Source organism: Gobio gobio (assembly GCF_949357685.1).
Source record: "Gobio gobio genome assembly, chromosome: 2".
In the NCBI taxonomy this organism is placed as follows: domain Eukaryota; kingdom Metazoa; phylum Chordata; class Actinopteri; order Cypriniformes; family Gobionidae; genus Gobio; species Gobio gobio.
In genome coordinates, this window is record NC_137098.1 from 70,513,550 (window position 1) to 70,541,154 (window position 27,605).

General features: G+C 38.3%; 1 protein-coding gene across 1 annotated transcript; it reads right to left on the reverse strand.

The window, feature by feature from the left end:
• LOC307122694 (uncharacterized protein) lies at positions 1-27,428 on the reverse strand. The gene is made up of 11 exons (XM_079810863.1): positions 27,088-27,428; positions 14,613-14,659; positions 8,986-9,112; positions 8,287-8,411; positions 8,007-8,076; positions 7,647-7,765; positions 7,274-7,357; positions 7,124-7,191; positions 4,681-4,764; positions 4,416-4,470; positions 1-2,064 (listed from the first exon to the last, which is right to left on the reverse strand). Exons 2-11 carry the CDS (start codon positions 14,625-14,627, stop codon positions 1,000-1,002), a joined length of 1,812 nt encoding a protein of 603 aa, XP_079666989.1. The 5' UTR covers positions 14,628-14,659; positions 27,088-27,428; the 3' UTR covers positions 1-999.
• Between the last annotated feature and the right edge of the window lie 177 nt (positions 27,429-27,605).

Sequence of the window (27,605 nt, forward strand, 5' to 3'; positions counted from 1 at the left end):
TATGTTCAAGTAGTCAACATGCTTTTTTATTCTTTTGTTTTTCCTTTCCTCATTCAATTATATGTGGGAAATGAATGTGTAAAAATATAAAAGTGAAGACACTGTTTTCTCTTTAATGCTTGAATTTAGTCAACATGCATCTTGATGGTGGGACATGTCCCACCACTTCCAAGATGATTATTTTAATCTTCTGTGCAAATAAGAATAGAATATTTTCCAGGTAAGGTTTTACTTTTTTCATTTACCCAATAAAAAATGTATAACACACCACATAAGAATAGAATGTAAATCGATATACAAACCTGCTACATTATGTACATTATTGGCTTTCCTATAGCTCAAACAGTAGAGCATGGCGCTAGCAACGCCAAGGTCATGGGTTCGATTCCCAGGGAAAGCAAGAATTGACAATTGTAAAATGTGTACCTTGAATGCAATGTAAGTCGCTTTGGATAAAAGCGTCTGCCAAATGCATAAATATAAATGTAAATGTAAATTATGTATAATTAGTAAATATATAGTAGATATGTACAGTATTAAATGACAGCAAATCTTGGTCTCATACCCCATACAGAATGAAAATATATTTCCATTTATTTGTGAACAATATAATAAATGGTGAAAATATACTGGAAAAATAAATAAAATATTGCATTAATATGTTGTGTTATATATTAGAATATGTTGAATAATACATAATAAATTGCCGCTTTTAATAAATTGAAAAATATATTTACTCTGTAAAATGTCATTAGATGAGTGTACTTAGAAACGATTGCTGTAAACAGAACATTGAACAAGATCTCTCAAGATCTCAGCAGAATATTGTAAATGAATAACACATTAAATTAACGCAATATATTTTTTCAGTATATTTACACCATATAATATATTGATTATAAATATATGGAAATATATTTCGTTCAGTATGGGATGTCACACCTGGCTTAATTTGATTGCCCTAAATTGTTTTCTGCCAAAACACAGATAAATCAGGTATCATTTACATCCATCAATCTTTCTATCCCTGGTCAGATCAATATAGTCGTTTAGTTCTTCTCTTGTTTCTTTTATTTCCTTCAAGACATTGCAAAGCTTATTATGTGTTTCCCTCATCTGAGCAATGGACTTAAGTACACTGAATGTCACTTTTTCTGGATCATCTACGTTTCCCTTTCTCATCTGGTGAATGTCTACAGAATCTTTCACTATGAAGGCAAGATCAACTAAGACTAAGAGTCCACTTAACACGCCTGTGACTGCGGCCACTGCCGCCACTCCTGCTCGTCCCACCCTGGCGGTCTGAGCAGCAATCCTGCCAACATTTACCAGCAGACCAAGATTCATGAGTTCTGCGGCATGAATTCCTTTGCGTTTGCCTACACTGCAGGAAATGTCTACTTTGTCAGAGGCTGAGTCAAAAGCATGGAACTTTTTGACTATTCGCAGTATCCTTCTCAGTGTATTCAGTGGACTGAGAATCGGTTCACTAACTTTTTCGTACTTCTTCATAAATTCTGCAAAGCTATCATGGAGTGTTTTTTGTTTTTTTGTATTGTTGAAGCTGAAGACACCACCTGTTACACCACCAGCAACTCCGACTACAACACCAACACCAGTTACAATCAGAGATGCTCCAAAAGTGAACGGTGCCAAACATGCACCAACCACTGCAGTGATTCCACCAGCTGCTCCAATCACTGAACCTGACAGACTGCCTACACTACCTTTACGGTGTGTCTCCATTAGTGAATCTGTTGTTTCTCCCCACTTCTTAACAAAGGCATCTAAGTCTTCATAGTGCTCACTGTAAGCCTTGTCAAAGGTCTCGATGGACTTCATGAAACTCTGTATCAGTGCTTCTGGAATTACACTGTTTCTCTTCACTGCTTCTTCCAGGAATGGCTTAGCTAGAATCTCATCAGCTGAAGGTCTGTCTTTAGGGTCACGGCTGAGCATTTGTCTGATCAATGCCCTCAGTTCCTCTGAGTATCTCTTTGAGATGTGAGGGGGGTTTCCTCTCATGCTGTTGACATGTAGAAAGCGACGCTCTATGACATCTGACTGTGGGATAAAGGAAAATAACTATTAAATCCTACTGAACAAGCTAATACGGTTTAATTTGTTAGTAGTTAAGGCTTTAGGTATCACAACCTAACAATGAACAACATTTTTCTACAGCTTTTATAAATCTTATAAACTTCCAGTGGTGGACAAAGTAAATCAAGTACTCGAGTAAAACTACAGATACGTATAATAAAATATAACTCCAGTAAAAGTATGAAGTACTCCTTTTCAAATTTTACTCAGTGAAAGTACAAAAGTACTTGATTTTTAATGTAATTAAGTAAAAAGTACTGACCCAGTCAACATTTTGAACTCACGGTAATCTCACAATGTGAGGTCACATTGATCTAAACCCTCACAGAGCACTCACTGTGTGCTCATACTATGGCCACAATGTGAGCTCACCCCAACTAGAAATGTTATTGGATGTGGACTGCAACATCATTCAGACGTCACATTTTGGTTGAAAGTGAAAACTGGGTTGAAGTCAAGCTCCATTGCCACTAACCCCTTATCAGAAACCCTCCATTTTGGAAAGTGAGGAATAAATGACATATCCAAAATAAAAAATAGACACATAACCATTATGCAGCATTTTGTAAGACCATGTCAGGGTCTTTTAGAGAAGGCTGACAAGATGCTAATCAAATATGTTATTGCCCTGTAAACACCCATTTGCAGTCCTTTGTCTAATGTCTGGTGAGGAGAACAGCTTAATTAATGCTCTATTGTTCTCAAGCGACAAACATTTTACACCTTTGTAAGTATGAGACTTAATCTTCAGTATTCTTTTATCGTTAATCTTTTGTTTGTATTCAGCCATTATAGCCTTTATTCTGGCATGATGGCTTGCCCATGAACAGCACTTTACAGTAATCCACATATTATCTGAAGTCTTTTCTAGAAAACAAACAAACTAAAAGCACATCCTTGGAACCTTATGAGAATTATTGTAAGAAAATAAATGTGAAATAGATATAGCTCCTGGTCCAACAGGTGCATTAGAGCTACAGTTATCATGAAGGTATTTTTGGTGCAAAACAGCTGAACACGTGCGAGTGGAATTTGTAGCTGTAGAGCATATCCACACATGTGTATCAATACATTTGAAGTCACAGAGAAAAATCTTTTAGGAGTTGTAAACTTGTAGATTTTTTTTCTCACCTACAAACACAACACAACAGTTCCACCTTCACACATTCTTCACTGCAGGTGCACAAATCCTATTCTACGAATCACACATGAAGAAACTCATACGCTCACATGTTTGCTACAGTTGCTGCAGAGAATATGGTGCAAAACGCACCCGTATCAAAAAGTCATTGACACATTTTGCACATCCGCAAATTAATATGTGAGTCTATGCAATGAGAGTTGCACACTTGTAGAATATTTGGTCACAAATGCATTACTTTTTCTAACACAATCGCAAGTTCAATTGCTACAACTTCTTGAATCTGCTGCTACAGGTTTAACATAAGTTACTTGATATGATACAGACTTGCGAAGACCCACCTTGTTCTGTCATTTTTTTAGAAGGTAAAGCAGAAGAGAATACAGGGAATACATTGTTTAATATGTGACCAAATATTTCACATCATCATCCTGGGGTTCTACAGCACAAGATCAAGCAGCCCTTTAATCAGAAAATCTGGAGGATTCAATAAAAATAAAAACTGTGAACAATATATCAAATCCCCTCCTCAGAGGCAGACATGAACCTCAAGAATCAGCGAATGAATCTCAATAACAGTGACATGCTTTATCTTTATCGTCATCAAGTATTTGACATCATCTGGTCACATGTTCTCTTGCTGCTCTTGCCATAACAAACACAGTTCCAGCAGCCAGAGAAAAAACAGCATTAAAACATCAAGAGTCTCACTGACCAACTAAAGCAAACACTGGTGTCCATAATGGTGACATCAAACCAAACTATTATTTTCAATAAATCATCAACATCTAAACCTCTGTTAATCTCAATAAGAGCTTCTCTAGACGTTTGACAGAAATAAAGTCAGTCTGGTTAGTAATGTGTGAAGCTGGTGATGCTGTTTGTGGAGTTGTTTAATGATGTTGTAGCCTGACGTCAAAAAATTTTTAGTTGTCAACTAATTTTTTTTCAACCAAAATTTGACGTCTGATTGATGTTGGAGTCCACGTTCAATAACATTTCTAGCTGGGGTGACGTAACATTGTGGCCATAGTATGAGCACAGTGAGTGCGCTATGAGATTACACTTTTACATCATTGTGAGACAACGTTTTGACTGGGCAGAATTGTAGATCATATTCCAAATTGAAAAAATTGAATCAGTGATATTTCTTTAATTTTCATGCGATACTAACCCACATATCCAGCATACAGAGATCATGGAGCACCCATCCCAATGACCAGATGTCACTAGAAGAAGACAAATGGAAAAAGAAGTTGTGCTTAACATGTTAAATTACAGTACATTGCATTATTAGGCAACTAAAATAAATGATTTAATCTAAGGACATTTGTCAAGGAAATTGAAAATTCGGTTAACACTTTATTATAATTTGTATAAGCATTTTATACCTCTTAAAATATCAACATTTCATGTATGTCAAGTTGTAAAAAGCACACCTTTTGGATTTATATTTCTTCTTCAAAACCTCCGGGCTCTTATACAGCTCTGCACCCACAACTGATTCTGCATACACATCAGCACTGACAAATAAAAATAAAAGCAAGTCAAATCAATGTAAACTCAAACTGATAAAACCTCAAAAATATCTTAGGGTTGTCATGACACATCGGCTGAAAGAGAAAAAGGCAGAAATTTTTGCCAAAAAATTTGAACAGAAACCATTATTTTAAAATCCAATAACAGAAACATTAAACAAAAGGAGCATGAGAAATGATCCTGGTTTAGTAGCATGTAATGTGATCAGGGAATCGTGATGATATATTGATGTAATAGGCCACACTTAAAGGGATAGTTCAGCCAGAAATGAAATTTATCCCATAATTTACTCACCCTTAAGTCATCCTAGGTGTATATGACATTCTTCGTTCAGATGAATACAATCGTCTGAACAGCCTTCTTTATTCAACTTACGGAAAAAAAACATAACTAGTGTGACGAGGAAGTCAGACGTAGTGTAAGCATTTTGAAGGCACTACACTACTGAGTTGAATATGGGAGGCGGCCTGGCAGAATCAAGATATTTTACTTTATAATTTCAAATATTTTTCTTACAAAAACCCATCTCTTTGCTTCAGAAGGCCTTTATTAACCCCCAGAGCAATTTTATAATGGATGGTTGTTCTTTTTGGGCTTCAAATTTTGGGCTTCCATTCACTGCCATTATAAAACTTGATTTAGCCTATCAAAAGTGCTCAAGGAAGGAACAGTGGAGAACCGGCCACAGGCTCATGGGTGGCCGAGGCTCATTGATGCCCGTGGGGAGTGAAGGCTGGCCCGTGTTGTCCGATCAAACAGACGAGCTACTGGAGCTCAAACTGCTCAAGAAGTTAAAGGGTTAGTTCACCCAAAAATGAAAATTCTGTCATTAATTACTTACCCTCATGTGGTTGGACACCCGTCAGACCTCCGTTCATCTTCGGAAAAGAAATGAAGATATTTTAGTTGTAATCTGATGGCTCTGAAAGGCCTCCATTGACACAATGGCACGGTTCACTCTCAAGACCCTTAAAAGGTACTAAAGACGTCGTTACAAAGTCCATCTCACTACAGTGGTTCTAAAATAACTTTATGAATCGGCGAGAATAGTTTTTGTGCGCAAAAAAACCCTAAATAACGACTTCAAAACACGGCCTCACGAAGCTTCGAAGCGTTATGAATCAATGAGCCGAATCAGGATTCGGCTCGTGTGTCAAACTGCTGAAATTTGGCGATTCAAACCGCTGAATCGACTCGCTGATTCATAACGCTTCAAAGCTTCATGATGCCTTGTTTTGAAATCATCATCACTATGTAAGTCGTTATTTAGGGTTTTTTTGCGCACAAAAACTATTGTCGCCGACTCAAAGTTATTGTAGAACCACTGTAGTGAGATGGACTTTGTAACGACGTCTTTAGTGCCTTTTAAGGGTCTTGAGAGTGTAAAGTTCATTGAGCCAATGGAGGCCTTTCAGAGCCATCAGATTTCAACTAAAATATCTTCATTTCTGTTCCGAAGATGAACGGAGGTCTTACGGGTGTCGAACGACATGAGGGTAAGTAATTAATGACAGAATTAAAATTTTTGGGTGAACTAACCCTTTAATGCTGGTTCTGATAGAAAGGTGTCAGAATATACAGTGAATCTCAGTTTGTTGTGTATGGGGCGGCACAGCCGCTGACCAGTGCCCATGCTGACCCCTGACCCCGCCCAAAGCACCAACAGTGGCCCGTGAGCATCAGAACTGGACCACGGAGCAATGGAAGAAGGTGGCCTGGTCTGATGATCACGTGTTCTTCCACATCTCGTGGATGGCCGGGTGCGTGTGTGTGGCTTACCTGGGAACACATGGCACCAGGTGCACTATGGGAAGAAGGCGTGGCGGCGGAGGCAGTGATGCTTTGGGCAATGTTCTGCTGGGAAACCTTGGGTCCTCCATCCATGTGGATGTTACTTTGACACGCATCACCTACCTAAGCATTGTTGAGACCATGTACACCCTTTCATGGAAACGGTATTTCCTGGTGGCTGTGGCTCTTTCAGCAGATAATGCGCCGCCACAAAGCACAAATGCTTCAGGAATGGTTTGAGGAGCACAACAACGAGTTTGAGTTGTTGACTTGGCCTCTAAATTCCCCAAATCTCAATCCAATCGAGCATCTGTGGGATGTGCTGAACAAACAAGTCTGATCCATGGAGGCTCCACCTCGCAACTTACAGGACTTAAAGAATCTGCTGCTAACATCTTGGTGCCAGATACCGCAGCATACCTTCAGGGGTCTAGTGGAGTCCATGCCTCGACGGGTCAGCAAAAGGGGGACCACTAGACCTTGAGTCCTGCTATATATATATCAAATTCTACTATTCAACAGATCCTATTATTTACTTTATTTATTTTTTACCGTTGCATTGTTTTTGAGCATCCAAAATCCCCAACATTGATGTGACCATCTTCAGTCAGAAAGAGATTCTAGAATGACAACAGAAAACTCATAAATCATAACACGTTAGGCTTGGCGACACATGATTTATCAATCTTTGTCAGTGTCTACCTGTGGTTTTATATCTCTGTGAAGGATATTCTTCTCATGAACATACTTCAGAGCCAGACAAATCTGAACAAGCCAGTCAATGATCTACACACAGAAACGATAGAAAGCAACAAGTTCTTTAGTTGCACATTGCAAAACTATGCATTTATAAGTTCTTCATCACTTTGTACACTAAAATGGTTGTTTCTTTACTCTTATTAGGTTATGTCAAGCCCTTCATCAGTAGGCTGCACATTATAAAGTGCACTCATATTTTACAGGATGATCTGGTCTTCCTCAGTACTTCACATTTACTTCAGTACTGTTTAGCATTAATGTAATTCATAAGCCACATGTGATGTTTGGAATATGTACGTCTACACAAGACACTCACCTGTTGTTCTTTAAAAAACCCTTTCTCTTTCTCTTTCTCTTTCTGTGTTTGCATCCTCTCATGAAGATCTCCTCCTTCACAATACTCCATCACCACATACAACAGTCCAGCATCTTCATCTGAATAAATAAACATCCAGCCAGGGAATCATTTCAACAAATACTTTGTCCTTATACGTGTAAGGCTTCATTTCACAGACAACAACTATGCAGATGTTTATGTTTTGTTCATGATGTTAACTTTCTTCAATCTCTACAGATTACATTCATATTTAATTGTTCTCTTTAAAAAAATAGAACAAAACAAATAAAAATGTTATAATAAAGGAACATTACATATTTTCTTAAATTGTAAACATACCTTCAAATGAATCCACATAAGTAACAATATATCCATAGTTCAGACTTCTCAAGATCTCGACTTCCTTATTCTGCGGGGAAAATGGTCATTTGTTGAAATTTTGTTTTGTTGCTATATTTTTTTGCAAAAGAAGCACTTGCATGTGACAGTGAAGTGACACTTATAGCAATTGCAAAATGGCATCTTTAATAACATTTTAAAACCAGTGAAAATATATTGTTATTATGATCATTAATATTTAAGTAAATTCTTGATTTAGTAAATGCTGGATTGAATTTACATCTCTGGAATCTGTCAGTTTGACCACACACTGATCTCCATCTGTGTTGGTGACCAGAAACACTCTTCCTGAAGCCCCTCGTCCAAGTTCTTTCTGTATGGCGTATCCATGTTCTTCCAACACTCCTAAAATAAAGATTTAGAGTAATTCCTACAGCATACTACAACTGTATTCATAAGTTGATTAGTAAAAACACACTCTCAAGAGTAGAGGGATTCATTAACACATGACTCGATTGAGCATTAAAGGGATAGTTCACCCACAAATTAAAATTGTGTCATCATTTACTCACCCTCAAGTTGTTCCAAACCTGTATGAGTTTATTTGTTCTGCAGAACACAAAAGCAGATATTTAGAAGAATGTTTGTAACCAAGCCGATCTCGCAGACATTGACTAACATAGTTAATTTTTCCCTACTATGGTAGTCAATGGTTGCTCTATCTTCTTGGTTACAAACATTCTTCTAAAATATCTTATTTTGTGTTCAGCAGGACAAAAAAAAACTCATACAGGTTTGGAACAACTTGAGGGTGAGTAAATGATGACACAATTTTAATTTGTGGATGAACTATCCCTTTAACACCCTCCCTATTGACAAGTGACATGCCCCAAATAAAAAGTAATTCTGATAGACACATAACCAACACTTGAGAGTTCACATGCTGCTGATGTTGGGCTCTATTAAGAAATGTACTCACGGCTGAAAGAAGGAGGTACTCCAATGCTTGAATTGCTGACATTACCGGAGTCAGAGAGTTTGATTCCAATGCTCGTATCCGAGGAATCGCTGTCATCACCAGAGTCAGAGAGTTTTCTATAGTGAACCTTTAGGAAAAATTTTTACTGTCTCTTAATAAAGTGTCCTCCAAATTCACATATCAAATGAGCATTATACACTGAGCCACTTTAATGTCCAGCATATAATAGCCTACATTAAATATTGAACAATCTCCTTATGAATGAAGGCTTATCTGGTCATTTCAAAGTGTAAGGATTGGTTTTGGTGCTAAGACAAAAGCTGAGATACACACCCCAGCAATTGAACAATAAAAGTCACTAATCTTGAGAGAAGATCTCACAGAAACTGTGTGACAACACCCTGACAAACATTCCTCCCCCCTCCCCATTTTCCTTGCCCTGTGTTCAAGTCCCCAAATGCAGATATACCAGTGATGATGTATCTTGTAAATCTATTTTTATCCCTTTCATGTTTGATGTCTTTTTAAAGGTCTCAGTGCGAATGGTAAAATGGTCTCAGTTTCATTGCAGTCACTAGTAGTATTAGAAAGATTGAAAACTAATGAGAATTCAGGAGTCTCTTCAAAGATATCAGATCCACTCCCCCAAAACCAGGTGTTTGTGTTGCAAATATTTACAACCCCTTTGTTCTAGTTGGAGTATTTAAGCGAGGGTAACCTAACTCTCGGGGGGAACATTCTGTAGTCAGAACCTCCCGTGTGGTGCAGGGTCAGTGTCTTTGAGACACTGACCCAAACTGCATGTATTGTGCCAGACATGATGACTCTTTTAAATTATTTTCATATTGCTTTGCAATTGTGTTTTATGTTTTTACGCTGATCAGTTGTGTACCATGGATTCTTGCTTACTTATTTACTTTTCCTGTCTGGCCAAAATGAATGTTAATCTTGATTTATCTTGTATGATTCTGAAATCATTATTCTAGTATGGATCGATGTATACTCCTTTATTACCGCAAAATCTAGGGTTATGATAGATCACAACAATGACGCCACGACTGAAGCATGGAGCGCAGCGTGCGCGATATTCCGATTCCTGACTATCGCTGGATTGGCAAGTTGCAGTTCGTAAATATTATAAAAATGACACTTTTTGTTGAGTGAGCATGTGCAACCACTTAAAGGTAAAATATTCACTCTGCATCCTCTGACTAATTACAGAAGTAATCATTTTGTGCCTGTGAGCGCGCGAACCGGACGCGTCTGTCTCTCTGCGATATTGGGTCTCTCGATGAACGAATATGAAAACTAGGAAGATACAAAGAAAATTAACGATCTAAATTAAATCGCAACTAATCTTAAAATCAGCTGATAAACTCTAAACGTAACACACTTTATGGAGTCACATAGAATTGGAGTCAGATAAAATTATTCATGGAGTCAGATTTAAAATGAGATATCAATAAATTAAGAGAACTTCACCGAAAGGCTGAAAAGGCTTACACACAGAATTCCTTTTGACCAAGCCATTAGTATCCGGTTTTTGGGCTAAATGGATGGAAATTTACAAAAGCAGCACTGCTTAAGATTTCCCATAATTCTGTGCATAGTAGGGCTGCAACAAATAATCAAAATCGATAACAATTGATCATTTTAAAACACATTTCCCTGTTACAAGCATAGAAGATCCAGTTCCAGTCCCCGACCATCAGAAGTCTAATTCCACTGAATTTTAGACTCTTTCCTAACTACACTTTCCACAATCCCGTACCTGGTCCTGATTGCCCTTCACACCTGATTCTAAATTACCTCCGTTATTTAAACAACCAGTTTCATTCAACCATTGCGAAGTCTTGTTTTGACCTGGTAGACATTTCTGAGTGTTAGCTTCTGTTTTTGTCTGCCTGTTACTACATTTGGACTGTCTCTCTGGTTTTTGATTGTTTACTGCCTGCCCTTTGGATTTCTGCCTTGTTTTGTGTATTTATGATTGTTTGCTGTCTGCTTCAACCCTCAGCCTGTTTGTGGATTACGCCTTGCCTTTCTTGCATTGTTGTTGCTCAGTTGTTCCGGTTGACTCTGCCTGTCTGACCACGATATTAATAAATAACTGCAAATGGATCCGAATTCTGCTGAATTCTGGTGCGTTGTTCGTCCTGCTCCTTTCGTAGGGGCTTGAGCTTTCAGCACGCCGTGTGCCATCGAGTCTGGCGGCCACGCCCATTGTCTCTCATGCCTGCTGGTAGCTTACAGATGGGATTAATAGTGTGTGCTCATGCTGAATCAGATTCAGAGTTGACAGCCATGCTTTCCTGGGTGGCTGCGTGGATGTGCATCTGAAAAATTTAGCAGTGTGGAACTATTTGGTGTTAAAATATGGAACACCAAAAGGGCCATAATCTGTATAAGTTTTTCCCTCTCTAACTACCTTCTGTCCTGCATGCACGAGGGTAGTCCCGACTCATGGGTTATGCAGGAACTGCGAGCCGTAATGGACCTCGCTCTCCGGGTGACAGAAGTCACTGCACGCTCCCTGGGTCAGGCGATGTCCACATTAGTGGTTCAGGAACCTGGGGCTAACTTGGCAGATATGCGTGAGCCCGACAAAGTTTGGTTCGTCAACGCCCCTGTCTGTAAGACTGGCCTCTTCGCCGACGCCGTCGAGAACTCGCCCAGCAGTTCTCGGTGGCCCAGAACCGGATGGAGGTGGTTTAAAAACAAAACAAACAAAAAAACATCCTGCCCCGACAACCAGCTGCTGCCTCCACCCAGTCGTTGGCCGCAGCGCCTCCGTCTGCTTGTCACAAGGGTGTCCCCCTGCGTCCGCCTCTGCCCCTGCTAAGCCAAGCAGCAGCCTCCACCCGGGCAGCAGGTGGCCGGGTGCAGGGGACGCGGAGGTTCTAGGTGGCCTGCCACAAGCAGTGGTAGACACCATCACTTCGGCCACTTCTATGAGGCGCCTCTATGCGCTGAAGTGGAACCTGTTCGTCGAGTGGGGCTCTTCCCCCGAAGGTTAATGTTGTGCTTTCCTTTCTGCAGGATGGGTTGGAGCGAAGGCTGTCTCCCTCTACCCTCTAAGTATACATTGCAGCAATAGCCTTAAATATACCAAAAATGGATGCTATCGTCTTGGCTTACCAGTCCCAAGACGTGCCTTGCCCGTTCGGGTTGCGAGCGCACTCAACAAGGAGTGTAGCTTCCTCTTGGGCGCTGGCTTAAGGCGCCTCGCTGACAGATATATGTAGAGCTGCGGGCTGGGTGACACCTAACACGTTCGCTAGATTCTATAGCCTCCGTGTAGAGCCGGTATCTTCCCGCATCCTCAACCCTAGTGGCCCGTAGCGATAAGTACCCATTCTAGTGTCGGCTTGCAACGCCACTCCCGCCCTCTGGGCCGGATACGTGCATCTATTTTGCTCCAGTTGAGTTCCCCGAAACGGCTAACCCTGTGAGTTCTTCCGCCACCCCTTCGTTGTCAGATGTTGCGGCCATCTGACGCTAGGCATGCACCCGTATGCTTGTGGAACGTGTGTGTAGGCTGGGTTCCATCTGTAGCGGTCCCACTAACGGCTACCCCATATTTGTATTCTCCACGGTAACGGCTACCCCTTATGTGTATTCTCCACAGTAACAGCTACCCAACTTGGCTAGCCCCATGTCTTTCCCTTGACAGAGCTTGCTCTGTCATCTCTGGGTGTGTACTTCCCCCCTGGAACCAGGTTGGATCCACCCCAGAGACTGCCATAGGTAGCACTACCCTGATAGGTTAGTCCTTATGTGTATTTCGCCACCCCTCCTTCCATTGAAGGACGTGGCTCTGCAGCGTACCATCTCCTCGAAACAGACATGCTTTCCCAGTGTTATCCAATAGTCACACTGAGTGGGTTTTGCAGGAACAGCAGTGACTGTCGCAGTGACGGGCCAGCATCCCTGGCGTGTTGGTAGGGATCCCAATTCGACGGTCAGTTCCGATGTACGTCGAACGTGACCGACTGAAAGGGAACTTCTCGGTTACGTATGTAACCCTCGTTCCCTGAAGGAGGGAACGGAGACGTACGTCCCGTCGCCAGGTGCTGTGCTTCAGCTGCAGGCTGAGTCACTCATCTCGGCTCCTCAGTTGAAAAGCAATGATGCGGTATTCCACTGCCGTATTTATACCCGCGCTGCGGGGCGGTGCGTGGAATGCGTGAACCGCATGCCAATGTCCATTGGCTCGTTTTTAATCACTCGAAGTAGATCGGTCTCTGAAAACATATCCCAATTTGTCGGTCAGGTCCGAGCAAAACTCCACACTTTGGGGCGGCTATCAATGGATAATTTGCTACAGGCTCAGGACACACAAAGCCGGTTGTACAACAGACGAACCAAGCTGCGAGAATTTACACCGGGAGAGAAGGTACTTGTATTGCTACCCACGTCTAGCTCAAAATTACTCGCCAAGTGGCAAGGACCCTTTGAGGTTACGCGGCGAGTGGGGGATCTCAATTATGAGGTAGTTAGAACGGATAGGAACGGGGCACGTCAGATATACCACCTCAATCTCCTTAAAAAAATGGAACGAGGCGGAGTCAGAGATGCTGGCCACGGTGGTATCATCAGAGGATGATCTCGGGCCAGAAGCGAGCATCAAATGCCAACCGATCGCCCTGGCCCCGGGGGGAGATCACCTCGCACCGGACCAGCTCACTGACATTGCCCAGTTGCAAGCGGATTTTGCGGACGTGTTCTCGCCCCTACCCGGTCGAACGGATCTCATACGTCACCATATTGAGACGGAGCCGGGCGTGGTAGTTCGCAGCCGGCCGTATAGATTACCTGAGCATAAGAAAAAGGTGGTTCAGACGGAATTGGAAGCGATGCTAGACCTTGGTGTAATAGAAGAATCCCATAGTGACTGGGCGAGCCCGATAGTTTTAGTTCCCAAAACGGACGGCTCGGTTCGGTTCTGTGTGGATTACCGCAAGGTGAATGCTGTGTCGAAATTCGATGCTTATCCAATGCCGCGGATTGACGAGTTGCTTGGTCGGCTAGGTGCGGCTCACTTTTATTCGACACTGGATTTAACGAAAGGATATTGGCAGATCCCCTTAACTCCATTATCCACAGAAAAGATGGCTCCCCGGCCTGAGACGGGCGGTGGGGGTATGTGGCGAGGGGGGCGTGGTTTTGCGAGGTCTGCACGGACAGAGGAGGCCGGGAGACGAGCGGTAAGAAAGTAGGTCAAGTGCATGATGATAAACACCTGTGTCTGATTGCAGTGATTGGCGCGGAGAGACCGCTTAAAAGCCCGGCCGGAAGCAGTGTGCAAGAGAGAGAGACACTGAGGACTCGTGGGAGAGACACTGGGACTGTGACCGTGACTTGAGAGAAAGCTGTTGTTAATTGGAGGAGGATACAAGTTTTGAGTGATTGATAGGAGTGCGCAAGGTGCCAGTTTATGTTTATAACTGAGTTGAAAATAAAATCCCACGAGTTCCAGCATTTCGCCGACCCTGCCTTCTTCCTTTCCCACCCCACATCTGAACCTTGTTACAGTCCCTTTTTATTACAATCAAATGAGAATTAAACAAGGTAAATAATTTCCTCTCAGAAATAAAGCTCATGAGTGAATTTAAAGTTTAACTCACCTGGGATTCACCCATGAGTCCAGCTCACAGAAGACAGTCACAGTGAACTGATAAACACAAAATAACACTCATTTAGAATTTTTTTTTTTTTGTCAAATAATATTTTTACATTCATATAAACACCTGAACTTTTATTTTAATTATTACACCTGTCCACTGTGTGTATTTTTACTGATTGATAGCTATCCACTCATGAAATACCAGGTGCAACTCCACATCTGAAATGCTTTGGAGACGGATCCAGTCACTCAGAGCACTTCAGGACGCGGTTCAGATGCAGTGCAGATTACACTGGACAATTGTAAATGCGTCTGTTAAGCCACATATATCAGCGCTGTAATACTCGCAAACAGAAGTGCGTCACTCGCAAGTTAGGGAGCAAACAAAAGACAAAGATTCACAATGCTGTTTTATTGAGACATGTATGTGGATAAGTGTAAATGGAGCAGTTTTAACAAACTGGATGGCAAAAGCCTCTAAGTCCGTCTGACGTTTTTCTTTAAAATAAGCATTTTTGTCAGAATCCTACCTAAGTACCGGTACTTCTGTTCTGTGTGTGGGAGGAATATTATGACCTATGTTAAGACATTTGCAGAAAAGACATTTTGTATTAAATAAGGGTGGTCTGATCAGTCTCATGTTGAATTATTTATGGGGATGCTCCAATCAGGATTTTTACAGACATTCATTCAGGGCCTGAATTTAGTTTTTGAAAATGAGGGGAATCCCCCCTTAGGTGACTCTTGTGAGGATATTTTCTTTGTAATTTTTTCAAAAAATATATAATTATCTCACATGAATGTTTGATCATGCGGTGCATTTTTGTTTTACAACGAGGCAATTGTTGTACAATATCTTACACACAGCACAATCCTGATTTCAAACTGAAGCCACAAAAAGACAAGTAAACAGTCAGAAATACAATACGAACAAATAAACAATTTACAAGCAGTAGCACAGATCAATAAAACAGAATAAAGATACAAATAAAATCAGGTGGGGCTAACAGTATTGAGGTTAGAAATACTAAAATGATTTAATAAGGAATCAGATGTAAAATAATTCTGGATGGTCTTCACTGAATACATTAAATGCAGATTAATCCTTACAATTAAGGTGTCACGACCGCTGGTGAAGAACCCACCGTCGGCCATCAGAGGTCGCTATCACCTGAATGCTGACTCTCGTTCCCGGACTTCATTTCCCACAACCCCACATACCTGGCCTGATCACCTTGCACCTGACTCTCATCACAGACTATTTAAGCCACACACGCACACACATACATTGCGAAGTCTTGTTTTGCCCCAGCAACATTTCTGAGCGGTTTCCCTTGTATCTGATTCTGCCTTGTGTACGACCCTGCCTGTTCATCGACTCTGATTGTTCTCTGCCTTCCCGTTTGATTATTGTTTGCCTGGACCTTGTTTTCTCGACTGTTTGCTGCCTGCCCTGATCTCTGCCTGTTATGACCACGATTCACGTCTTGTCTCTGATACTGCTGTTATTCCTGGATGATCGACCCAAGCCTGTTTACACTGTGAGTTTGTCCAACTTTAATAAACTGCGAATGGATCCTACTCAACCTGAGTCTGTGTTACATAAGGTCACAAAAGTTATTCATTCAAGAGCAGTGTGCCATTAATGTTAATCAAACAACAAAAGACAAAGAACAAATCAGAGACAGCAGCAGATTATTAGTGTGTGACTGTCACTTTAAGAGCTGCACGGATCAAATCTGTAACACAACTGTTCACTTAAGACAAAACCGACTGTGTTCACGTGTATACACGTTGAGACGGTAATTTTGTAACCATTTACTGTAAAATTGAACCATCTGACTTGTAAGTAAAACCTCAAACATACATACATTCCTGTGTGTATATGATGCAATAAATGTTGATAGTTTTAGTAAATTAAATCATGAAATGTTCATGAAGTGACTCTGAGAGCAGCTCCGCAGATGAAGTTCATGTGTTCATGTATAGGGAGAAAGTAGACACTGAAATCATCACGAGTATGCTTCAGTTTGAGTAGTAGTAGTCGAAACTGCAGCACTCATTCACATAGACATGGCAGAACATAAAGACTTCAGATTTCATAGCAGTCTTTTTGAGCTTTAATATTCGCAGACACTAGTCTGTATCGATATCCGATTCATTGTACAGCCCTACTTTTAATTTATTAATTCAAAAACTGCCAAAGTGTGATGTTCTGCTTAATATAAATTCCATTTGTGACAGGATTCTGTGATTTCATGCATATTTCTGCATTCCGGAAATCATATGACTCTACATGGTATTTGCAGTATTAAAGAGAGTTAGTTTTGAGAGTTATTTATTGTTGTGTTATATAAAGTTGTTACCATTAGTATAAAAAGTGTACAGGGGTGGATCTACCGGGAAAGACGTCTGCCACCCCAGCAGTGTATCCCAAATTCCCAATGTATAAAATATAAATTGTTTCCTCTATTGATTTACATCAGCGGCGCTTCAATGTGATGAGATAATAGCAAGAAAACACGTCTTTCTATTATTGTGTAGTAGTCCAAAATGATTTTGAACTGCTTAGTGATCCGCAACACAACCAGCGTGATCACGAATAGATCATACTCCGTTTGCAGTGTGTATACGGTGTGTATTTTCCCCCGTACCCATGTTAACCGGTGTTAGAGCTTTCACACTGCACGCGGATGCGGTCCGTCAGTGCGTTCCAGGAACGGTGCGTCTGCAGCAGTGCGGCGATTGTTTCCGCACAGAGTCAATTTTTTGCTGTTTTGCACGTGCTGAATTGAAGTGACTAGAGCATTGTTCGCATTAAAATAAACATGCATTGACGTGACAATCTAGTAATTTCACCACAGATGCATATAACTTAAAGTCTACTCTGTTACAAAGTCAACACATGGCTTGTTTGCATCGGATAAAGCAAGGAAAACGACTCCTTAAGGTAAAGGAGACATAATAGAAAGCACTCGTCCTTTCTTGGAGGTGGAAAAACAAAGATCTTTATGACCTGCAGAATTTCTTGTAAAAAGATTTAAAAATGAAAGAAAAGACTCACTTTTTGATTTTAACATAGGCTATAACATGGCCTATGTTTAAACGTTTTGCCACTTGCGTGAGCAACATAATATATAAATCTAAAGTACTAGACTATATAAATATACAGCAGTTTTTAAATATAAAAACGTTGTTTAAATGTAGTGCGTTTAAACGTGACATCTATGAAAGAGTGTATTGCAATGCTGACAAGCCATGTTCAGTAACAACGTTTGGATTTGAAATAAAAAATAATGAATGAATGTTGTGTTTGTGGTATACAACCGCGGATCAGTTGCGCACTGCAAATGCGGCATATGTGAAAGCACAACAACGCATGCGGCTCCAGCATCGCAGCGCACCGCATACTCACTGCAGACGGAGTATGTGTGAGAAACAGGCGTAATGTTTTAATTTCTATTCATTAAGGAGACGAAACTATTGAGTGTAATGTACATTTAGAAAGTCTAAACTTTGTACTTGTCGCTACGTCTTGCAGGACACTATGAAAAGAAAGACTGACATCCAGAGTTTTAATAAACCAAAAAGAAAAGGAAAAACAGAGTCAGATAATGTTGGGAGTGGAAGGTACAGATAAGACAGAAAAAGGTATACGTACAAATTGAGTTGTGGAAGGCAGCAGAGGAGAAGATGGAGTGGTGGAAGAAAGAAATATAGAAATGTATGACAAAGAGCTAGAGGTGATGAGACCCTGCATGAAGTGACTGAAGAGGTGGAAGAGAGAGGGCTAAGGGAGGAAGAGAGCTCAGACATTGAAAGAGAAGAGAGAGAGAGCTTCAAACACCAGCACCCTGTGTGTCAGGTATGGAGACAGATTAGTCTCATTAATAATTCACGCAAAAAACAAGATGCACACATGTGTAGCCAATTTCACATGCATAAAACCAAATTCACGTGCGCAAATTAAAATTATACATTCATAAAATACATTTCACAAATGCAAAACACAACTCGTAGATTTACAACTGTGCACAAAAACTTCTGAATGTTTAAAATGTACACGCTCATCCTGTAATGTGAATGTGCAAATCGTCATTCACGTGTGAATTGCTTTGGATTTGTGCGTGTGTTTTTGAGACTTTCCTGGCAGCACTCTCCTCCCACCCGGATCAGTCGAACGCTTTAGCCAATCAGATTTAAGCTTATCAATCGGCCAATCATTATCGCGTGGGGGCGGGCCCACCTGCTGTTACGTCATTAGCTTTCGACCACAAGCAGAGGTAGGCTATGTGCAGTGTGATCGGTTCATTTCTGTGTTTACTGAAACGAAGAAATTACAGATCAGTTGAAGTGATAGTTTATTAACTGCTGTGTGAAAATAAACATTTATGTAGCCTATTGATGGATTCTTATGTTTACTTCATAAAGAATTATTCATATGCATACCATACAATGCTAGGATTGTCTCCATAGAAAGCATAACAATGGTTTGAATGATGAGAGATGGTGTATATAAATAGACTATTATGAAAAGTATAAAGTTTTTGGATATTTTTCACTTGGTCTTGTTCTATTATTTAATTAGGAAAGAGCAGTCACAGCAGTGTGTTTGTACCTGAATGTCATGTCCACCACACATTCAACTGATGATGATCATTTATGGAATGAAGTGCACATTGGAGACCATGTACGTTTCATCTATGCTTTGTTTTAAGCTGCATGTATACAGTTATATTGTTTCAGATTTACAAGACAGATGATGTATGAAGTTGCAGAGACAACCAGTACCTTGACCTTACCATTCCTACTGTAATTCTTTCAAAACACTCATGTTGCAAGCCATCCATTTTGACTGTTGTTTCAACAAGAGGCTGAAAGTCATGCATTGTTACTGTATTAATGTACACACTCAATGAATAAAGCCCTGCTATGCATTTATTAAACGTTCTTTCAACTCAGAATTAAAAGATTCAAAGATATTTGCTACAGTTGATGTATATGTTTTATTAATTTGAAAGTTTCTGAATCCTTTGGGAATAAAACCAATATGAAATGACTTGGCCATGATTAAACCCAAAAAATTCACCCAAAACTTCTATCAATCCTATCAATGGTTGCTATATCTGCTTTGTTTCAAACATTCTTCCAAATATCCTCCTTTTTGTACAGCAGAACAAAGAAATTCATACAGGTTTGGAACAACTTAAGGGTGACTAAATGATGAACTTACAATATCAAGTATGAATAAAAAGTATGAAGAAGGACAACATTATATATATATATATATATATATATATATATATATAGTAGATTGATAAGTCAATATTTATGGCCAAATGATACATTTAAGTGCAATACAGGTGAAAAGTTAACAAATGAAATGTGTTTAATCTAGACCTCTCGCTGTCAGAACAGATAACAGATTTTGGTTTGATATTTAAAACAGTCAGCAGCACGTAGTATAATAGGTACAGGCAGATGAAGAGCAGGAAGCAGGAGATGAAGTGATGGTAAAATAATTGAATATAGTTTACTGAGTAATCTTAGTTGCATGATGTTAATTGCATCTTTGATCTTTGTCTGATCAGCATAAAAACTGCCAGGCAAAGTAAAATTTATGCTTCACAACATTTTCCTGTGACATTAAAAACCTTGAGATCACAATACAGCTCAGAACATGAAATAACATGTGTATTGAATAGATTAAGACATTAATACGAAGTATAAAAGAGAATAAAGAAACTGAAAATACAGGGGAACAATAATACTTTAACACTGTATACTGTTGCACAAATGGCATAATATCTATCACTAAACAATGAGTGCTCATAAAAATAAATCTCGATGAGGTTAGTGCTAAGTGGGATTGGCCACTCAGATGATTGTTTTGCACTCATTTATGTGATTGTAACTGAGAGAGATGTCCGTCTCTGTACCTGCAGCTAAAATCCAACACAACAAGCATCATTTTCCTCTTCATATGGGACATCTGATTACCACAGCAGTTGCTTACATCTGTTAATATTTAATAAACTATCACTTCAACTGATCTGTAATTTCTTCGTTTCAGTAAACACAGAAATGAACCGATCACACTGCACATAGCCTACCTCTGCTTGTGGTCAGTGTTGCCAACTCTCGCGAGACAAATAAGCAACCGCAGCTTCAAAAACAAGCCCAAAACAAGCCCAATATTATTATATAATTTATTATCATCAATATTATTTATAATAAATAATTTTTTTATCAATAAATGAGCCTGCAACATATTAAACTGAAACCTCTCAGAGTTTGAAAAGCAAAAACAGATGTGATTTTCCAAAAATCATCAAATTGCAATAAAGGACACACAATATCCTCCGATCAGCTGTGAACAGAAGAGCTTTGAAGAGTAAAGAGTGACATGGAGGCCAATTATGGTAACCCATAGTCGGAGTTAGTGCACACATATTAGGGGCAGTAAGTAGTGAACAACACACACTGCAAACCGTGAAAAAGACAAGCCCTGCATCTCATTGTGCACACTATCTGCCCTAGATAGTACTGAAAATTACTAATGTCACACTATTTAGGATGGATAGTGTGCACATTGGGACACAAGCACTACAGCGCTGCAATATAGCCACATATTTAAAATAAAATAAATTCGAACCATACCTACTGTTATTATTAGTAGACTTGTTTTTTTTATAATAGCCTGTAATTTTAAATACATTACAAAAATATTTTTTTAATTAAATTAGGTGCCTCTCCTCCCTCTTTCCTCTCCATCTCTGCTTGTGCTATTGTTTGTAAAAATGTCTATTTAAGTCTACTAACTTTCATTACGTGCATTTATAACGTCACATGCCTGCACGTTGAACGCGATTTTTCTTCAATGAAGGGGAGAAGGAGGCGGGATATAAAAGGACCGATTACTACAGCACTTGTATCGTTGCACTGAATGCCTGTTGTGAGAAGACAGTGTCAGTCAATGTATTGGACAAAACAGCGACCATAAATGTAAAGAAACGAAGTTGCTTATTATATTTTCCTAACAAGCAACCACATTTTTTAAAATAAGCCCAAAAAACCGCAACCCGCGACTCGTGATTTTTTAACGCGACTTGCCAAAAAAAGAAGCCCAAAGTCGCGTGTTATACGCGGACTTGGCAACTATGCTTGTGGTCGAAAGCTAATGACGTAACAGCAGGTGGGCCCGCCCCCACGCGATAATGATTGGCCGATTGATAAGCTTAAATCTGATTGGCTAAAGCGTTCGACTGATCCGGGTGGGAGGAGTATGGGGCGCCGTTTGTAAAGCGGCTCACGCTGAAAATAACAGCAACATTTTGACACATTTAGCTTCAAACAATGTTTAAAAAACTGGTATGAATTTTTGGCGGTCACTTTTTTAGCACATTTACAACAATATTTGTCAACTTAGAGATATTTTAAATAGTTAAATCTAAATGTTAAATGTTAAATCTAAATGTTAATTGTTAAATCTAAATGTTAAATCTAAATCTAAATGTTAAATCTAAATCTAAATCTAAATCTAAATGTTATATCTAAATGTTAAATCTAAATGTTAAATCTAAATCTAAATCTAAATGTTAAATCTAAATGTTAAATCTAAATCTAAATGCTAAATCTAAATCTAAATGTTAAATCTAAATCTAAATGTTAAATCTAAATCTAAATGCTAAATCTAAATGTTAAATCTAAACGTTAAATCTAAATGTTACATCTAAATCTAAATGTAAAATCTAAATGTTAAATCTAAATGTTAAAACCGGTTATCTGCATTCTGAATTTGCATATTAGTTAAATATTTAGTTTCACCCGAAACATTTAGATTCAACATTTATATTTAGATTTAACATTTAGATTTAGATTTTGTATTTAGATTTAACATTTAGATTTAACATTTAGATTTTACATTTAGATTTAGATGTAACGTTTAGATTTAACATTTAGATTTAGCATTTAGATTCAACATTTAGATTTAGATTTAACATTTAGATTTAACATTTAGATTTAGATTCAACATTTAGATTTAACATTTAGATTTAGATTCAACATTTATATTTAGATTTAACATTTAGATTTAGATTTTGTATTTAGATTTAACATTTAGATTTAACATTTAGATTTTACATTTAGATTTAGATGTAACGTTTAGATTCAACATTTAGATTTAGATTTAACATTTAGATTTAGATTCAACATTTAGATTTAGATTTAACATTTAGATTTAGATTTAACATTTAGATTTAACATTTAGATTTAACATTTAGATTAACTATTTAAAATATCTCTAAGTTGATAAATATTGTTGTAAATGTGCTAAAAAAGTGACCGCCAAAAATTCATACCAGTTTTTTAAACATAGTTTGAAGCTAAATGTGTCAAAATGTTGCTGTTATTTTCAGCGTGAGCCGCTTTACAAACGGCGCCCCATAGAGGAGAGTGCTGCCAGGAAAGTCTCAAAAACACACGCACAAATCCAAAGCAATTCACACGTGAATGACGATTTGCACATTCACATTACAGGATGAGCGTGTACATTTTAAACATTCAGAAGTTTTTGTGCACAGTTGTAAATCTACGAGTTGTGTTTTGCATTTGTGAAATGTATTTTATGAATGTATAATTTTAATTTGCGCACGTGAATTTGGTTTTATGCATGTGAAATTGGCTACACATGTGTGCATCTTGTTTTTTGCGTGAATTATTAATGAGACTAATCTGTCTCCATAGTCAGGTGCCCGTGGTATGTTGTGTTCAGTGTGCCTCAGCCTTTTCAAATATTTTTTTACATTAACATAAAATAGTCAAAACCTATTTATTTTTATAACCTATAAGTTATGATTTAAAGGACCATTATGTCAATATATGGTTCACCATAAACTATGGTTACAATCAGTGCTTTTGTTATTAGATACTGATGACTTTAGATGGGCATTTTGTTGCTCGTGCACTAAAACCTGTGAATTTTTTTTTCTTTTTCGTTTTTTAAAATATTTGTTGGTGATTGAATGCACCACATCTTAATCTAGATGCACTACAACTTGTGGTTTATATGTATTTGCTATGTGTTGGTGATTAAATAAACCAGTACTTGATGCATTGAGGCTTATATCCATATGTAGGCCAATCTATATTTTTTTGTCATGCTTTGTAAATTAATATTAATATCAACTTGTACTCACTTTAAGTTTCCAGTCCAGCCATCAGGTTCAGGCAAAATCTATCACACAACAGTCTTCAATCTTTATAGACCATTAACAAAATGTGTGCCCCTGTGTATATACACTGAATATGTATATTATTACTTGAATCCACAAGCACCATGCAAGGATGCTTGCTTCAGTGTTGCCACCCCTCATAGTTCTCATGCCACCCCATAAAAAAAAAGTCTAGATCCGGAAGGGTATGAATGACTAAAAGACTACATTTCAGCCCGACAGAATTTTCTGCACACTTCGCCACCGAGGCTGAATGAGCATTGTGAATGTAAGAATCTCATGTTATATTTATGACAATCCTTGTTGATGTCTGAATTGTATTTCAGGGCAGTTTGTGAAGACAGATAAACAAGAGATGTTGTGACAACATCACAGAAGTTGGTTCCAGTTCCACCTTCCACACCAGACTTCTCTCACATATGGATTGATGTCTACTGGCATATTATTCAATTCAATTCAATTCAAATTTATTTGTATAGCGCTTTTCACAATACACATTGTTTCAAAGCAGCTTTACAGAAAGTGCATTTCATAAATGTACATTGAAAAATGTTAGAAAGAGAATGTTAAAGAAAAATGTTAGAAAAAGTTAATCAATCATGTATTAATTTAGGCCATAACAACGCTGGCGTTGAGTCGTCTCTTCACAGGTGTTGGGGCATCTGAAGTCTCCATGAGAGGCTATTATATATTATTTATATATATAATATATATTATAAGGCCACTTAATCTATTTATCTTATTGCAGTTATAATATTGTTTTATATTAAAGTCGTTTTTCAAAGATAACAGTTTTAAGTTAGTTTAAAGATAAAGATAAAAATGTTGAGCATGTGTGAAGTGAAGAACCTATTTGGACGTGGTGCACGTACTGCAACGGGCTAGCGTTTCTGCAACGTTGTGAAAAACGTATTTATAACGTGAAAAAAAAAACGACATCTGTCGTAATAAATACGTAGGATAAAAACATTATCATGACCTTTTCACAATGTGATTTTTTTTTTTTTTTTACAACGTTGCTGTGTTTGCTGGGCTATGTATCAAACTGAAGTAATTCAACGTTTATAAAATCCCATTTTCCCCTTCCCTTTGTACTGTTCTATGTTGCCTTTATTTCAAAAATAAAAACAATATCAAAGAATAGCAGCAGGTCAGTTTCACACAGCCATAAATACACACTTCCTGTCAATCTCTTTACATTGCTCCAAAAAACGTGAGGAAAATTAACTCTATTATATATACATTTATCTGGAGAAATATACCTACTATGTTAAAAAATCTCAGTTGGTTAAGGAGTATAAAAACAGTGGATTTTGAGGCAATGTTAGGAACATTTAAAATAAAGTGGTTGAAAGAGTTTCTATTAAAGCCGATTTCATTATGGTTTCACATTCCAAAAAGCATTTTCAAGAGGTTCGGTGGGTTAAACTTCGAAATTTCAAAATACCTTTTAAATTATCTGAGTTTCATAAACAAGTTTTACATCATTGGAAGATGGTATTTACCCATAACTTTACCCCTCACTGTGCCACCTTGTGGAATAATAGAGTAATTGTATCAAACAAAAAGTCTTTGTTCAACCAGCTTTGGTTGGACCAAGGTATTATCTTTGTTCACGATATTTTAGATACAAAGGGTGACATCTTACAGTTAAAAGATATAAAAATCAAATGTAATAATATTCAATGTTCTCTTAAAGAATATAAGAAAATCTGTAAAGCTATCCCAGTGAATTTGTTACGGCTGATAAAAAACACAATTAGTTTTTCTAATGTCCAAATCAAACTTCCAAACTTAACGATAGGAGAATTAAACATTACGGACAAAAAATGTGACAACAAATATTTAAATAAAGCTTTCAAAGGTTATATATATATATCATGATTATGATAGGAAGATACAACTTAAAATATTAGATAATCCAACAATTGCAGGAAAACATTGGAAATTTATAAAATGGCCAATTGCACCCAAAGTAAAAGAAATGCAATTTAAAATTCTAAACAACTATTATCCATCTGCGGAGACACTGAGGGGCAGATTTGGTTTTGAAGTTGACCCTTGTGACTTTTGTCATGAAAACCCAGAAGAAACAGAGCATTTATTCTTCCTTTGCTCAGTTAGTAGGAAGTTTTGGCAAGATGTACACAGCTGGTTAAATAATAAAATTACTGAACTCGAACAATTTACAATAGAAGATATTCTTATTTATAACTCTAAACTGACGAGGGATCTTTCACTTTTGATTAACCTTCATCATTATGGGTAAATACCACATTCACAAAAGTAAATGGAATTTTTTTTTGCCAAATGTAAACTGATTTAAAAATTAATCTTGTATGTTATTATCCTCCTAGAATCTTGTAAAAAATTCTAAACAATCTGTAGAAGCTATTTGTTATGCTGCTGAAATGTTTTTGAGCCTGTAACACTTATTTATTTTGAGAACAATGCCTTTTTTTCATTATCAATCTGCATTTTGTTGTTGCCTTGCCTGTTTTTGTTTGTTTGTTTGTTGTAGGTGTTGTTGTTTTCTTATGCTATTGTCTCCACGAGAGTTTGTAGCCTAATACACTTTTTTTTTTTTTTAAAGAGAAAAAAAAAATACACGCTTGCGCCTCACAGACCAATCAAACGTCTCGGTGGAAACGCGTCAGTAATATCTGGGGCACTAACACATTTTGATATTGACAGTCACCAAAAGTTTCAAACCAAACCAAAGTCTCGGCTTTCTATTATGATAAGAGTTAAGCTTCTGCTCCAGACAGTTGTTGAGCTCTCTGTGTTAATAGTACACTCACTAATAGTGAATGTTCATTTGTTTGGCAGAGATTGAGCAAAGAACGGGCAGATACTGCGATCACACGCCACACTATAGCACGTCACATATTGCTTGAAATTCATTATAAACTTCGCATCGTTTGAAAGCTGTGACTCTTTAGTTAAATAGACTAATATATATATATATATATATATATATATATATATATATATATATATATATATATATATATATATATATATATATATATATATATATAAATAAAACACAAAATACTTAAATAAATAATTTAATAGTTAACTCGTTTTTATGTAGCCTACGTTTTCGCCATAGTGTGTCTGGTTTCGGTTTTGTTTCAACCAGGCGATTTTATTCCGATGCGTCATAATCTACTCGCACATTTAAATAGGCTTCGAGTTACTACAAATTGTACATTAGTGCCCTTATTCGACTATACCAACCTTGTTTCAGTCTTTCTCTCGAAGCTCTCGTGTGTTTTGTGCCCTAATGAACTGGAGAAGCTCGACTCGGACGTCCACGCGATGCGATGAGAGGGTGAAACTCCACTAACACACACAGAATCAGTCCATCCGGTTTACACTAATAAAAGATAAACAAACTGTAAATCGTTTTAACTTAGCTAAAAGTTAGAGAAACAACGGCAACCTCTCTCTCTCTCTCTCTCTCTCTCTCTCTCTCTCTCTCTCTCTCTCTCTCTCTCTCTCTCTCTCTCTCTCTCTCTCTCAGGGTGCGTGAGGGTGCTCACAAGGAGAGGGCTATTGTTTTGGGGTTTTTTTTCCGCAAAACGTTTTTTAAACGGAAACGGTGCTGCAGAGTTGTAACTATGGCAGCCGAGAAGGCCATTCTTTGTGTTCTTTTTGAGGAATTTTCGGAGCCTGATAAAATCGATAAATACGTGTTTAATACTGCAAAATACATGCAATCACTGCCCTTGCCGTCCAGAATAAATGACAACATC

What these genes read in the sequence shown, in the direction of transcription:
- LOC307122694 (XM_079810863.1), bottom strand. An exon ending in TTATGTGGATTCATTTGAAG is followed by an intron (nt 7,766 to 8,006) that starts GTATGTTTACAA and finishes TTATTTATTCAG; the next exon opens with ATGAAGATGCTGGACTGTTG. An exon ending in ACAGAGATATAAAACCACAG is followed by an intron (nt 7,192 to 7,273) that starts GTAGACACTGAC and finishes TTGTCATTCTAG; the next exon opens with AATCTCTTTCTGACTGAAGA.